General features: G+C 38.3%; 1 protein-coding gene across 9 annotated transcripts in view; it reads left to right on the top strand.

Annotated features, from left to right (window-relative positions):
• PUS10 (pseudouridine synthase 10) overlaps positions 1-12,820 on the top strand; it is a 68,629-nt gene that overhangs the window by 28,903 nt on the left and 26,906 nt on the right. For 7 of the 9 annotated variants that reach the window (XM_068564910.1, XM_068564909.1, XM_068564913.1 and 4 more), the window contains 2 exons: positions 10,471-10,505; positions 11,200-11,301. In XM_068564910.1, the coding sequence (XP_068421011.1) occupies positions 10,471-10,505; positions 11,200-11,301 (137 nt within the window). The remainder of the gene's footprint in view (positions 1-10,470; positions 10,506-11,199; positions 11,302-12,820) is intronic. The other 2 variants (XM_068564912.1, XM_068564915.1) reach the window with 1 other exon arrangement.

The raw sequence follows: 12,820 nt of genomic DNA, 5'->3' as shown, positions 1-12,820 counted from the left end.
AAGCTGGACTATTTGATCTTCTTATCCATGATGACTGTCTAGAAGCCTCTGGCTCTGAAGGCCAGTGCCTGTGGAGATGTACTGCAGGGCACAGATGAGATGCCTGGGCCTGGTACCTCCTGCTTGCTACCTGTGCACTGGGAGCTCCTTCTTGGAAGGGAATAGTCCAGCACAGTATGAGGCATAGGGTTACAAGCCAAGACCTAGGACAGGGTTTTAGCTGGTAAAGCCTCAACTTATTCTTTCAGCAAATGGGCCAAGGACTGTTGAACAAGGGTTAGTTTGAAGGCATTCAGATCCAAGACTGGAATAGACCCTAATCCTTCTCCTTGCTGTACCTGTCAAAATCATTTCCTTTATCCAGAGGCAGGTTGAGCAATTGCTTGGATTTTTACGGTAGCCTCCTAAAAGCTGTCCCTGCTTCCATGCTTGTCCCCTACCACTTTAAAAAGTAAATCAATTCATGTCCTTCCTTTGCTTACCCTCCTATGTCTCCCCATCTCCCTCAGAGTAAAATTAAAGTTCTTTAATTGCCTACAAGGTCCTATACTGGCCCTACCCTACCGCTGCACCTTAGTTCTTTGACTTCATCACTTGATACTTGTTCTCTTCCCTGACTGTTCCAGCCACATTGGACACAACAGGCACACTTCTGCCTCAGGGCCTTTGCATTGCTATTCCCTCTGCCTAAAATATTTCTCCCTCAGATATATGTATGGCTTATTCCCTCACCTCCTTCATATCTTTTTTCCTTCTCAGTGAGGCTTTCCCTTACTACCCTGTTTAAAATTGCAAATTGCTCTTCTTCCATTCCTCTTTCCTGTTTTACTTTTCTCCACTGTATCTATCATTTCTCATTGCAGTTATCACATAAAACAGCGTGTGATTTATTTATTTATTTTGCTTGTTTTCTGTTTGACTATAAATTTTGTAAGGACAGGGATTTGTGTCTGTTTTGTCTACTAATATATGCCTACCACACATGGACACACAATGTTATTTGTCATTGACTGTGGTCACTCTGGACCATATCCAGCATGTCTTACCCAGGTTGCCAGCAGCAGCAGCAGTGGCAATTTATATCTATCCAATGATCAGAGTAAGAGGAAGAAAGGGGGAATGGGAGGAAGGAGGTCTTTCCTTCTCCACTCCCCAGGGACCCTCATACTTCTTTATTTTTTGCTGAAAAAACACAAAACCTTTGAGGTTGAGATAATATCCTTAGAGAAAGAGAGAGAGAAAATTACGTTCCACAGTAAATAACAGTATGTTCTATACTTTTTAACATGTTATATAAAAAGAACAGAAAATGAGGAAAAAAAAAACCCTTCTCTGCACACGTGGTTCTAGTCCCTTTTTCATTTCTAATGGTGTTTGTCTATTCTAAGGTTCAGTAAATGCTTTTCACACTTTTTTGCTTATGTACCCTTCTCCAGCCCCAAAAGAATTTTGAGAAACGATGTACTTCCTTACATATTTTAAAATTGACATCAGAAATGTTTCACTGTAAGTTTAAATGACAGCAAAGAATATTGCTTTTAAAAATGTTTCCATTGGAAGATATTCACAGGTGAAATTGTTTGAGATTTTCTTTTAATAACTCCTACCCACCTCCCTCTTAAAAAGAAAAAAAGCAATAGAGATAGATAAAACATGTTTGGCAAAACGTTGATAACTTGAAGTCAGCTTGAAGGGTACATGGGAATTCGTGCATTATTCTTTCCACTTGTGTTTGATGTTTTGGTTTCTTCCTTTCATGTTAGAGATTTTCTTCAAATGACTAGTGATATCTGTCCATTCATTTAAGCATAGAACATTAAAAGGTGATTGAAAGTTATGTGTGTATGGTGTGGGATGGTGGTGCTTGTTGACTGGGTTTTATTGGAAGAGAACAGGTAGTAAACTGACTTTTTAAAAGGAAGGACCATATGACATTATCTGAAAAATTTCCCTCAGAAACCATCCAGTTTCTCCAGAGAAGAATCCTCTAATCTCCCATGCAGAAAGATATAAGCTTGGCAGCCTGAGTTCCCAGAGCAGGGTAGGAAAGGGGGTTGCAGGTCTCTGATCAGACTGTAAGCTCTCACTGACCCCTCCTGTTTTCCTTGCAGGGCTTCACTCCAGCTGTCCTCTTGCCAGGGGCTCCTTAGTGCAGACACCTCTAGTTTAGTTTCTCAGAGTATAAATCTCCTATTGCTTGGTGTCAGGGAGCGGGTTGGGGGTCTATCCGTTCTTTATACAAGCCTTCAGCTATTCCCCTTCTTTTTAGCCCATGTTTCACCCTCTATTGTCTTAGGCCTCTCGTCCTCAGCTTTGCAGGGCTTGGAGGAGCAAGCATCTCCCTTTGCTGAGACTGAGGGATCAGCTTCCTGGGCTCTGCTACTTTCTACTCCTGCATTCCCTTTCTGTCACCTATCAAGAGTTGGGGTGATGAGTATTTTCTTGTTTCATTGTAGATGGAGTTTCCTTTTCTGTTTCTCATTCTCCTGATTTTGCGATGATTTTCCAGAGAAGTGGGCAGAAAGGGCTTTTTTCCACCATCTTGAAGCCAGAAGTCTGATTATTTTATAATATTCTTTTAGTATATTTAAAAAGTAATATCTAAAAATTAATTTTAAAAAATGCAATAAATAAATCCTTATCCCTAAGAATACATTTAGTGCAAATCAAGTTCAACACATGGAATGACTCCAGTCTTGTAATTTTCCTGTGATAATTTTGAATAATTTTAAAATAATTCTGTTTTTAGAGTTCTTGAGTTATTTATTGAAGAGACCTTTTTCAACAATTAGTAGGTTCTCAGCAACTAACAATTAGTTTGTCTCCTTGATATTCCAAAACTTAAAATTTACTTTAAAAGCTGTTACTCTTGTTAGTTGTTTTGAAGTAAAATTGTATTTATGACTGTTGAAATTGAGCTAGTTCATACATTGAAGCCTCTTGAATCTGCACATTCACTTCATATTAACCAGTATTTCATTGAGGATGCTAGTTCTCTAAAATCAAATTCTAGGAGGAAACACATTTGCACTCTCAGCCACACCCAGTTGCTAACAGATATTTGTCGAGATGTCTCTGTTTCACTGATGTTTTGAGCTCTAGAATTACCTGAAATTCAGTTGCCGGGTTATCTCCTCATTAGTGTATGACGCTGAAGGACAAGACTGAACCGTATCTGTCTTTATTTATGTCTGTCCCAGAGCCTTTCATTCATTGCAGCTGTTCTGTCTTTTCTGTTCCTTCTCTCCACCTCCACTCCTACCCCATCTTCCCACCCCCATAGGATTTCCTCTTGTGATTATTTCCAATCAAGTCCTTCAGAGGTAGGCCAACATCAGCATCTAGACTATTGGAAAATGAAATAGAAATTCTCCTTCTTAAAACTCACAAAATAGAAATAGTAATTCTCTTGGAAACTGGGTCAGTAGAGCTGTACATTATTTGGCTCTGCAGATTCATTCTATCTTTGCTGATTTGTCCTTGCTTTTCTCCTCTTGCCTTGTCAAAAATAAAATGTTCAACCTTTTTAATGCCATCTAAAGGTTTTTATTGCCAACAGTGGTAGGAAAAGCTGGAGTGAGCAGGTCTTATGTCTGGCTTCATTTTCTTTTTTCTCAACCCTGTGGAGAAAGATAATGTAGAGGATTGGGGTGGGTTTTTAAATATGGCTAACAGAACATTTATCTATCAAAAGAGACATCCAGACTCAGTGTGTTACATCACAGGTCTGACATCTGAGATTCTGGGGAAAAGAAGAGTGGCAGGGAGGTGACGGTGGTGAGGAGACATGGGAGTAGCTAAATGGAAGAGTCTATAGGGGTTCTAGGAGTATATTCTCCCTACCTCTCTTTCTGCCACCACACCTGACACCAAACCTGACCCAAGGTGAGGAGCGGGCCCTGGTGAGACAGATGTTCAAAGTGTTGCAGACTGCAGGGTGGGGAGGAGGAGAAGGAAACCTTAGGCAGTTTTGCTGGGTGGGAAGAGGGAATAAGAGTTTCTATTGTTACTAACATCATTATTGAGCCTAGTTCCCAACTGGCTATTTGTATGCAAGAAAAACACATAAGAGAGTGTGTGTGTGTGTGTGTGTGTGTGTGTGTGTGTGTGTGTGTGTGTGTGTGTGTGTTGGGAGAAGAAGAAAGAGCAGGGGGTAGTACTTCTAGCTGCCCACACAACTATTGTCATTTCCCTGTTGGTGCACGTCTATATTTACATTACCCTTGTTATTATAAATGAGTCCAAGAGACGTGTAGGATTCAAAAGACTTCAGAGTTTTAAGGGCATTAATGGTAATTTAGAAACCCCAACACCACTGTCAATCACCAAGTCCCACTGGTCTGTCTTTATTGTCTCTTACAGCTGCCTCCTCCTCTCCATTCCTACCGCCACTGCCATATGTGTTATTTCTTACTTGAATTACTGCTTTCGTTTACCAAACGTCTTCATTTCCCTTAGTTCCCATCTTCCTCTAATTCCCACTGCATCCAGAGTGAGCATTCCTGATGACGAATGTGACCATGCTACTCCACTGCTTAAAATCCTTCTGTGGCACCATATTGCCTTAAGTGTAAAATCTAAACCCCTAGTTTAGATCTAAATCTAAACCACTAGTTCTATGATCTTAGTCCTGCTTCCTCCTTTGCACTTTGCAGCCACACATCCTCAGCTCTTTAGGGACCATTAACCTTTAGTTCCCAGAACCTTCCTGATGCTCCGTGACCTTTGCACAACAGTTTCCTCTGTTTGGAATGTACTTTCCCCGCTCTTCACCCAGTTAATTCTCAATCCCTGATTCTTCAGAGCTCAGATTAGGTGTCACTTCTTGATAACTCTAATGCCAAGGGTGAGCTGAGGATGCCCTAAGTGTCCACTCAGAATATGTCCTTGTCACAGCCCCCACCACTCTGTATTTTTATTTTTATTAATATTATTAATCATTATTTTGGTTTTATTATCATTTTACTTACCTTTATTCTCTCCTAGTTCACGAGTTCCCTTATGGGCAGAAACTAGTCTTTCAGGTCTGTTTTCTCAGTAAAGATATCACCACATAGGAGGTACCCCCCAAATAATGAAGTGTTGAGCCCCTTTATCTTATAGTTGAGAAACCAAGACTCAGAGAGATAAGCCACCTTGCAAAGTGCTCACACAATATTTAGAGCCTATCTTTTAGTCTAGTGTTTGTTTCCCCTCTGTCAGGAATTACAGACTCAGGTGTCTGTAAGGGCCAGATAGGCAACAAATATGAGAAAAGTGGATTGTCTTTTTTGCAGTCATTCTGACATTTTTCTGAGCATATGCCTGTTTCATACTGTATTTTCCCATGTATAATAAAGAAATACTTTTGTACAAGAAATACTTTTTTTTTCTCTTAAGCTACCGCATAAGAAAAGCGATAGTGTGAAGATGATGGTTATATTGTGACTTGATCAATTATAGAAGATCAAATGTGCTGCCGTGGGAATTTGTATACACATAACGTGGCACTTCATGTTATGGTTTCAATCTTTGGATTCATGCCCTAGCTTGGCACTCAAAATCCGCTGACCTTTCCAGTTTCATCTCTAGTCATTGAACCCCTACTCACATTTTTGTACACACATACATACCCCAAGCTCCAACTTTACTGAATTGTAGTTCCCCAACATGCCTTTTTTTCTTTTTACTGAAGTGTAGTTGATTCACAGTGCTGTGCCAATCTCTGCTGTGCACCACAGTGACTCAGTTTTACACACATAGACATGATTTTCTATATTCTTTTCCATGATGGTTTATCCCAGGAGATTGGATATAGTTGCCTGTGCTATACAGTAGGACCTTGGTGTTTATCCATTCTATATGTAATAGTTTGCATCTACCAACCCCAGACTCCCAGTCCATCCCTCTCCCTCCTCCCCTCTCCCTTGGCAACCACAAGGTTGATCTCTATGTCAGTGAGTCTGTTTCTGTTCTGTAGATAGGTTCATTTGTGCCATATTTTAGTTTCCACATATAAGTGATATCATATGGTATTTGTCTTTCTCTTTCTGACTTACTTCACTTAGTGTGATAATCTAGTTGCATCCATGTTGCTGCAAATGGCATTATTTCGTTCCTTTTTATGACTGAGTAGTATTCCATTGTATATATGTACCACAGCTTCTTTATCCATTCATCTGTCGATGGACATTTAGGTTGTTTCCATGTTTTGGCTATTGTGAACAGTGCTGCTAATGAACATAGGGGTGCATGTACCTTTTTGAATTATAGTTTTTTCTGGGTATGTGCCCAGGAGGGGATTGCTGAATCATCTGGTAATTCTAATTTTAGTTTTCTGAAGAACCTCCATACTGTTCTCCAGCAGTACAACTTACATTCCCACCAACAGTGTAGGAGGGTTCCCTTTTCTCCACACCCTCTACAGCATTTGTTATTTGTAGACTTTTTAATGAGGGCCATTCTGACCGGTGTGAGGTAGTACCTCATGGTAGTTTTGATTTGCATTTCTCTAATAATTAGTGATGTTGAGCATCTTTTCATGTGCCTACTGGCCATCTGTATGTCTTCTTTGGAGAAATGTCTATTAAGGACTTCTGCCCATTTTTCAATTGGGTTGTTTGCTTTTTTGTTGTTGAGTTGTATGAGCTGTTTATATATTTGGGAGGTTAAGCCCTTGTCGGTCGCATCATTTGCAAATAATTTCTCCCATTCTGTAGGTGGTCTTTTCGTTCTTTTTATGGTTTCCTTTGCTGTGCAAAAGCTTGTAAGTTTGATTAGGTCCCATTTGTTTATTTTTGTTTTTGTTTCTATTGCCTTGGGAGACTGACCTAAGAAAATATTGGTACAATTAGAGAATGTTTTGCCTATGCTCTCTTCTAGGAGTTCTGTGGTGTCATGTCTTATGTTTAAGTCTTTAAGCCATTTTGAGTTTATTTTTGTGCATGGTGTGAAGGTGTGTTCTAACTTCATTTATTTACATGCAGCTGTCCAACTTTCCCTGCACCACTTGCTAAAGAGACTGTCTTTTTCCCATTTTATATTCTTGTCTCCTTTGTTGCAGATTAATTGACGATAGGTGTGTGGATTTATTTCTGGGCTCTCTATTCTGTTCCATTGATCCGTATGTGACAACACGCCATTTTTAATTCCTCCCCTTCTCTCTCTGTCCTTCCTTCCTTCCACCTCTGCTTGAATCAGCCTCAATCCCTGGCCTTACTGTAACCCACTCTCATAGTTTGGTGCTGGATGCACCCCCAGCTCAGAACTCTAAGCTTAAAAGCCATTCCCTGGACTTCCCTGGTGGCGCAGTGGTTAAGAATACGCCTGCCAATGCAGGGGACACAGGTTTGATCCCTGGTCCAGGAAGATCCCACATGCTGAGGAGCAACTAAGCCCCTGTGCTGCAGCTACTGAGCCTGCACTCTAGAGCCCGGGAGCCACAACTACTGAGCCCGTGCACCACAACTGGTGAAGCCCACATGCTCTAGGGCCCGCGGGCCACAACTACCAAACCCGCTTGCTGCAACTACTGAAGCCCAAGCACCTAGAGCCTATGCTCCGCAGCAAGAGAAGCCACCGCAACAAGAAGCCCGTGCACTGCAACATAGGGTAGCCCCTGCTCGCCGCAACTAGAGAAAGCCCGCACACAGCAACAAAGACCCAACGCAGCCAAAAAAAACCCATTCCCAGGCATAGAGTTTCCATGATGTGTGTATACAGGTATATGCTTGTGTATGTGTGTCTGTATGTCTGTGTATGGCCAGAGTGCACAAGCACTTTTAGCAAGTACGTTATTCAACTGCCCCATTTAGCAAAGCTGAGCCCAGGATTAAATTCTGTGGTTTCTGAATTTTCAGGAGGTGACATGCTGCCTTTGGTATCAAATTTGATTAAACTTGATAACTTTAATGCCATTTGGTTCTGTTGCGGAGGAAGAATTAAATTGCTTACTCTAGAGAATGAATTTTTTCCACTAAGGAATAGAACATTCATTAAAATTATCTTGGTGACCTGAAAGGGGGAAATGTACTTCTTTTTCCTCAGCAGAAGCAGGTCCAAGGCATTATTAGCACGTGATAAAAATTGAATAATTGAGCAACACTGACTACTTTGGGATTCAGGTTTCCAGCCCCTGCTGTGTGATTAGTTCAGTCCAACCTGCTGGCATGCTTAAGCAGGGAGCCTGCAAAGGATTAGGAAGGAAAAACCCTTTAACAAATCTCAGGTACTGAAGACATTTGATTTAATTTTACATGTTACACATGGTAATCTGGTTTCCCTTGGCAACCTCCAGTTCTACCCTACATTATAATCAGAGGATGGCAGGTTGATTACAGACTTGATGGCATCATCTGGAAGTGACCATAGAGAACTGAGTTTTCCTCAAAAGAAGAGAGAAAAAGGTCACTATAAAAGGACAGAAGAGTCTGAGTTCCCTTAAAAAAAAGGACAGATAGTTCTCTATAGCTCAGATACCCATGAGGGTTTCATTGATGAGGGAGGTTCCAGAATTACTTCTAGCAGAGCAGTTTGGGATGTGAGGGAAAGGGATCAAGCCTTTTAAGTCTTTAAAGGGATAATAATTTTATTACTTGTGAAATACAGATAAGGTTTTAATTCAAAAATGACAGTAATAGTTACCATTTATTAAGTACATGCCAGGAATCTTACTTGGTTCTTTACATACATAATTTCATTAAATCCTTATAATATCTCTGCAAGGGGAGTATTAATATCCCTTTACAGATGAGGAAACAAGTATTTATTGATCTGTTAAAGTATGGAGGCTGAAGGAAGGTGGGGTAACATTGAATACAAGGTTTCAACTTTAGTCGATTTATTTATTTTTTTATTATATATTTATTTTTTTCTATGATCTCAAAGTCCTATAAGTCTTAATAGCCCCTGTTACAAAACAGTATACTAAGTAATGTCCATTGATGACCTTTAGCCATCCAGAAAAATTTAAATTACAATCATCTTAGTCTAACTCTCTTATTTTACGCATTAGGAAACTGAGTGCCAGAAATCTGGTAAAGCCTAAAGCCAGGTCTTCTGACAACTCATAATTTGTGTATTACACCATGCCCATGCACTTTCAGAGAGGGCTTGAGTAAATGGAAGGCAAGGAGGAAGGGGTCTTGCAGCGCTATAAATGGTATTAGTTTGAGCTAGCAAAGTAAACAAACTAACAGATCGGAAGGTACTGATGAGACACTTAGGCATTGGGAACAGTTCTAGTTCTTACCTAGCTAGTGATTAATTTATTCTGCTTGGCTCATGTCTGAACAAAGTAATGCACCTAATGTTTCCAAATGATCCTAAGTCTTTCGCAGTCTCTGGTGCCCCACCAGCCACTTGAGGTTTAAAAGGACAGGGTTCTACATATGAACAACAAAAGCTGTCTCTCTCTCTCTCTGTCTCTCTCTTTGTGTTTGTCTTTGTCTCCCTGTCTCTCTCTCTCTCTGTCTTGCTCTCTCTGTCCCTATCTTTCTCCAGGTCTTGAAGTGGATGTGACTGGCCGTTTTTGTGACATGTAGAAGCAGAGACTACTTATGGCATTTTATTGACTTACACATGTATGCTTCTGTCATGTTCACAAAATGCTGTATATACAAGGCAGGCCACGTATTACCTTTCTTTAAGGTGAAAGCTATGGGAGTCTAATGGCAAACTGAGAAATCTTAGTGTCACACACTTACCATGCAAAGCATTTTATATGAATTTCACTTAATCCTCATAACGACCATGATTGTGAATGTTATTGTTTTCATTTTAGCAACTTTTTCAGTTTTTTATTAATCCTTCCCAGAACATTCTCCCTAGCATTTTATTATGAGAATTTTTCAAACCTATATTAAAGCTGAAAGAATTGTACAGTGAACACCCATATACCCACCTAGATTCTATACTTGTTGCTGTTTTTCTTTACTTGCTTTATTATATACCTATCAATTTATCCAGCCACCCATCTTAGTTTTTGTTGTATTTCAAAGTGAGTTATAGACATTAGCACATTTTACTCCTAAACACTTACATGTGGATATCATTAATTAGAGTTAAAAATGTTAGCTCTATTAAAAAAGAAACAAAAAACTGAGTCCTTCTTTGGGGACACAGTATGTACTCCTCAATCACTTTGAGCTTTTCCCTATGAAACAGTAAGATATTTTAAGGAAAAAATGTAAGCTGCCCATATTAAAAAACACTTGTAACTCATTAATGAGAAATAGAAATCTGTGGGGAGGAGGGGGATACCCCTGTTGAATTCGTAGGCCACAGCAAGCCAGCACTACAAAGTGGCATCTTACCTCACTTCTGATTTTAAATGAGATTGAGGTCATTGCCGCATTTCTGAACACTAACTCCTCTCCTAAAAAGGAGAGTTTGATTAGCAAATTACTTAAGCAGTTTACTAATGATATTGGAACCAAATTTCAATGAACATTTTTTCCCTTTTCTTTCTGGGTGTGACTAAATTGCCTACAGCATGCTGCATGGTTGCTGGTAAAACAGGAAATGGGGTAAGTAATTTAGGCTGGGAATTTTTGCTACCCTTTAAATATAAGCTACCTGATTCTTAAAGTACTTTTACTACTACTAGCTCTTTTTTTAGAGGGAGTTCACTAGCTGCTAGAGAAATTGGCACAAAGAGGAAATTTTTATTGTATATATTTAAGGTGTTAACCTTGTTTAATTGGTTTATTTGCACAGCATATTAGTAGTCTATTAAAGCAGACTCATTTTTTTTTTTTTGGTAGATTTATCGTGAATGTAAATGCATGTAGTTTGGCAACTTATTTTAAAGGAACACATTTTATACTGGTCTTAGAAAGTAAATTATAAAACTAATTATGCTATAAAAGATACATAGTAAAGTCCTAGTTAAGGCAGAACAACAGTGAGTTTATACATAGATAAGACATAGAAAACATAGGTCCACAATCCTTTATCTGAAACCCTTGGTGCCAAATGTGTTTTGAAATTTAGAATTTTTTAGACTTTGGAAATGTAATGCAGTATAAATACCATATATAATATACCCATCTCCTCCAGGGTCTGGTGTAGTACTATATAATCAAACATTAATATTTCTGCAGTGAAATATATGAATAGTCACACTAAATTTGATAAACAAAGTATAAATAAATAGTCTCACATGTTCAAGTCATAGTTTGGTTGCCAACTGAGTTAAGGAAAAAATCTTTAATTTCCCAGAGCTTTCTGGATTTTGAAATTAAAAATTTTATACCAGTATGAAAAGGACCATGTGACTACTGGAGTTTCCTGTGTACTCTGGAAAGAAAACCACAGAGAGAAGTATAAATTTCTGTATCAGAATCTCATACTTGGTGTTTTATAGAAAATTAGTTGATTTGGCTTTTGTGTGTGTGTTGTATTTCACATCTGCATTTTTAAAAGGGTAATAACCACATATTTATTAAAGGTTTGGGGGTTCTGTTAGGTATGTTAAATTAGTCTCCAATGCTTGTGATTCTGGCATAATAAAGCTTGATCCTATGTTTGAGAAATTTGTTAGCATAGTCAAGTCAGAGCATGCTATTTTTTAAATGTTTCCAGTTTCCATCTACCTTGCTTGCTGTTGTTATTTCTTATTGAAGGATTTTAAACTAAGCTTAGTTCTTCCAAAGATCCTGATCAATATAGGGATACTAGAACAGAAAAAAATATAGAATAGTAGTCTTTTCTCTCAGTGTCCCTAGTTCATTCTAATATCAAAAGGTTGTGGAGGAATTGCCGTTAAAGAATTGATTCAAGGAATTTAGGAAAAAATGTATTGGATATTTTGGTTCATGTTTGCTTTAGAATGGTTATCCTGTTGTATCTATAGCAAAAGTGATTGTAATTGATATCCTCATCATTAGTTATCTAACAGAGGAAAGAGGGAAATGCAGTTACTAAGTGTTAAATTGGTACTGAATTTACCTTAATGACTACTGATTCCTCTAAAGGACCATCAGCCATAAGCTAAGGACCTTTGTGAAAACATTCACCCTAAATTATATTAGAAAAGCTATTAGCCACATTCAACTTGCAGGATTGAAAATTTGGAGTTTTAAGTATTTTATTTTTGCCTTAAATGTGAGGTTAAGGTTTCCAAAATGTCTCTTAACCCTTTCTTATAGCTCTTTAATCTGGAAGGAAAAAATACCTGTAGTTGAAGTTTTTAAACTGGACTAAGGTGCTTCAAATGTTTTTCAAAGACATGAGGGACTTAAAGTATCAGTTTTCTTAATTATATAATGAGTAATGTTTTAATCCATTTTTAGGATTGGCTTTGGCTACAATCCTTTGTACTCTCTAGAGTCTAAACAATTTTTAAAGGGTTTTCCATTCTTGTGTTTTGTTTCACCTTTTTATTCTTTAAAATGTGTGCTCATACCTTAATTATTTACCTTTCAACTGTGATGCTATTTTATGCAAATATCATTAGTTAAACTGTTGGTACAATATCAAGGTAGTCCTTGAAAATTTCTAAAATGTTTCTGATAGAGAATGAGGAATGGTTTATGAAGCTAAAATGCTTAGTGTTTGAATAAGTTCTTAAGTGTAAAGAAGTAACTTAATTTTTTTATCAGATGTAGGGCTTATCAGAGTATTTCATTGTTAAACCACAATCCCAAAGCATATGAAAGCATTCTGTTTAACCAATTATTCTCAGCTGGATAAGAATGGGTAGATCAACTATTTCTTAATTTGCATTTTTAGAGGAACAGTGGTCTGTATATGTGTGTGTGTGTGTGTGTATATATTTAGATCAATTAAGTTTAGCCATTAGCTAAATTATGTTTTGTTTTCTACCTGTAGTTCATAGCGT

Source organism: Eschrichtius robustus, chromosome 15 (assembly GCF_028021215.1).
Source record: "Eschrichtius robustus isolate mEscRob2 chromosome 15, mEscRob2.pri, whole genome shotgun sequence".
NCBI classification, from domain to species: domain Eukaryota; kingdom Metazoa; phylum Chordata; class Mammalia; order Artiodactyla; family Eschrichtiidae; genus Eschrichtius; species Eschrichtius robustus.
This window is presented reverse-complemented; position numbering and strand designations above follow the sequence as displayed.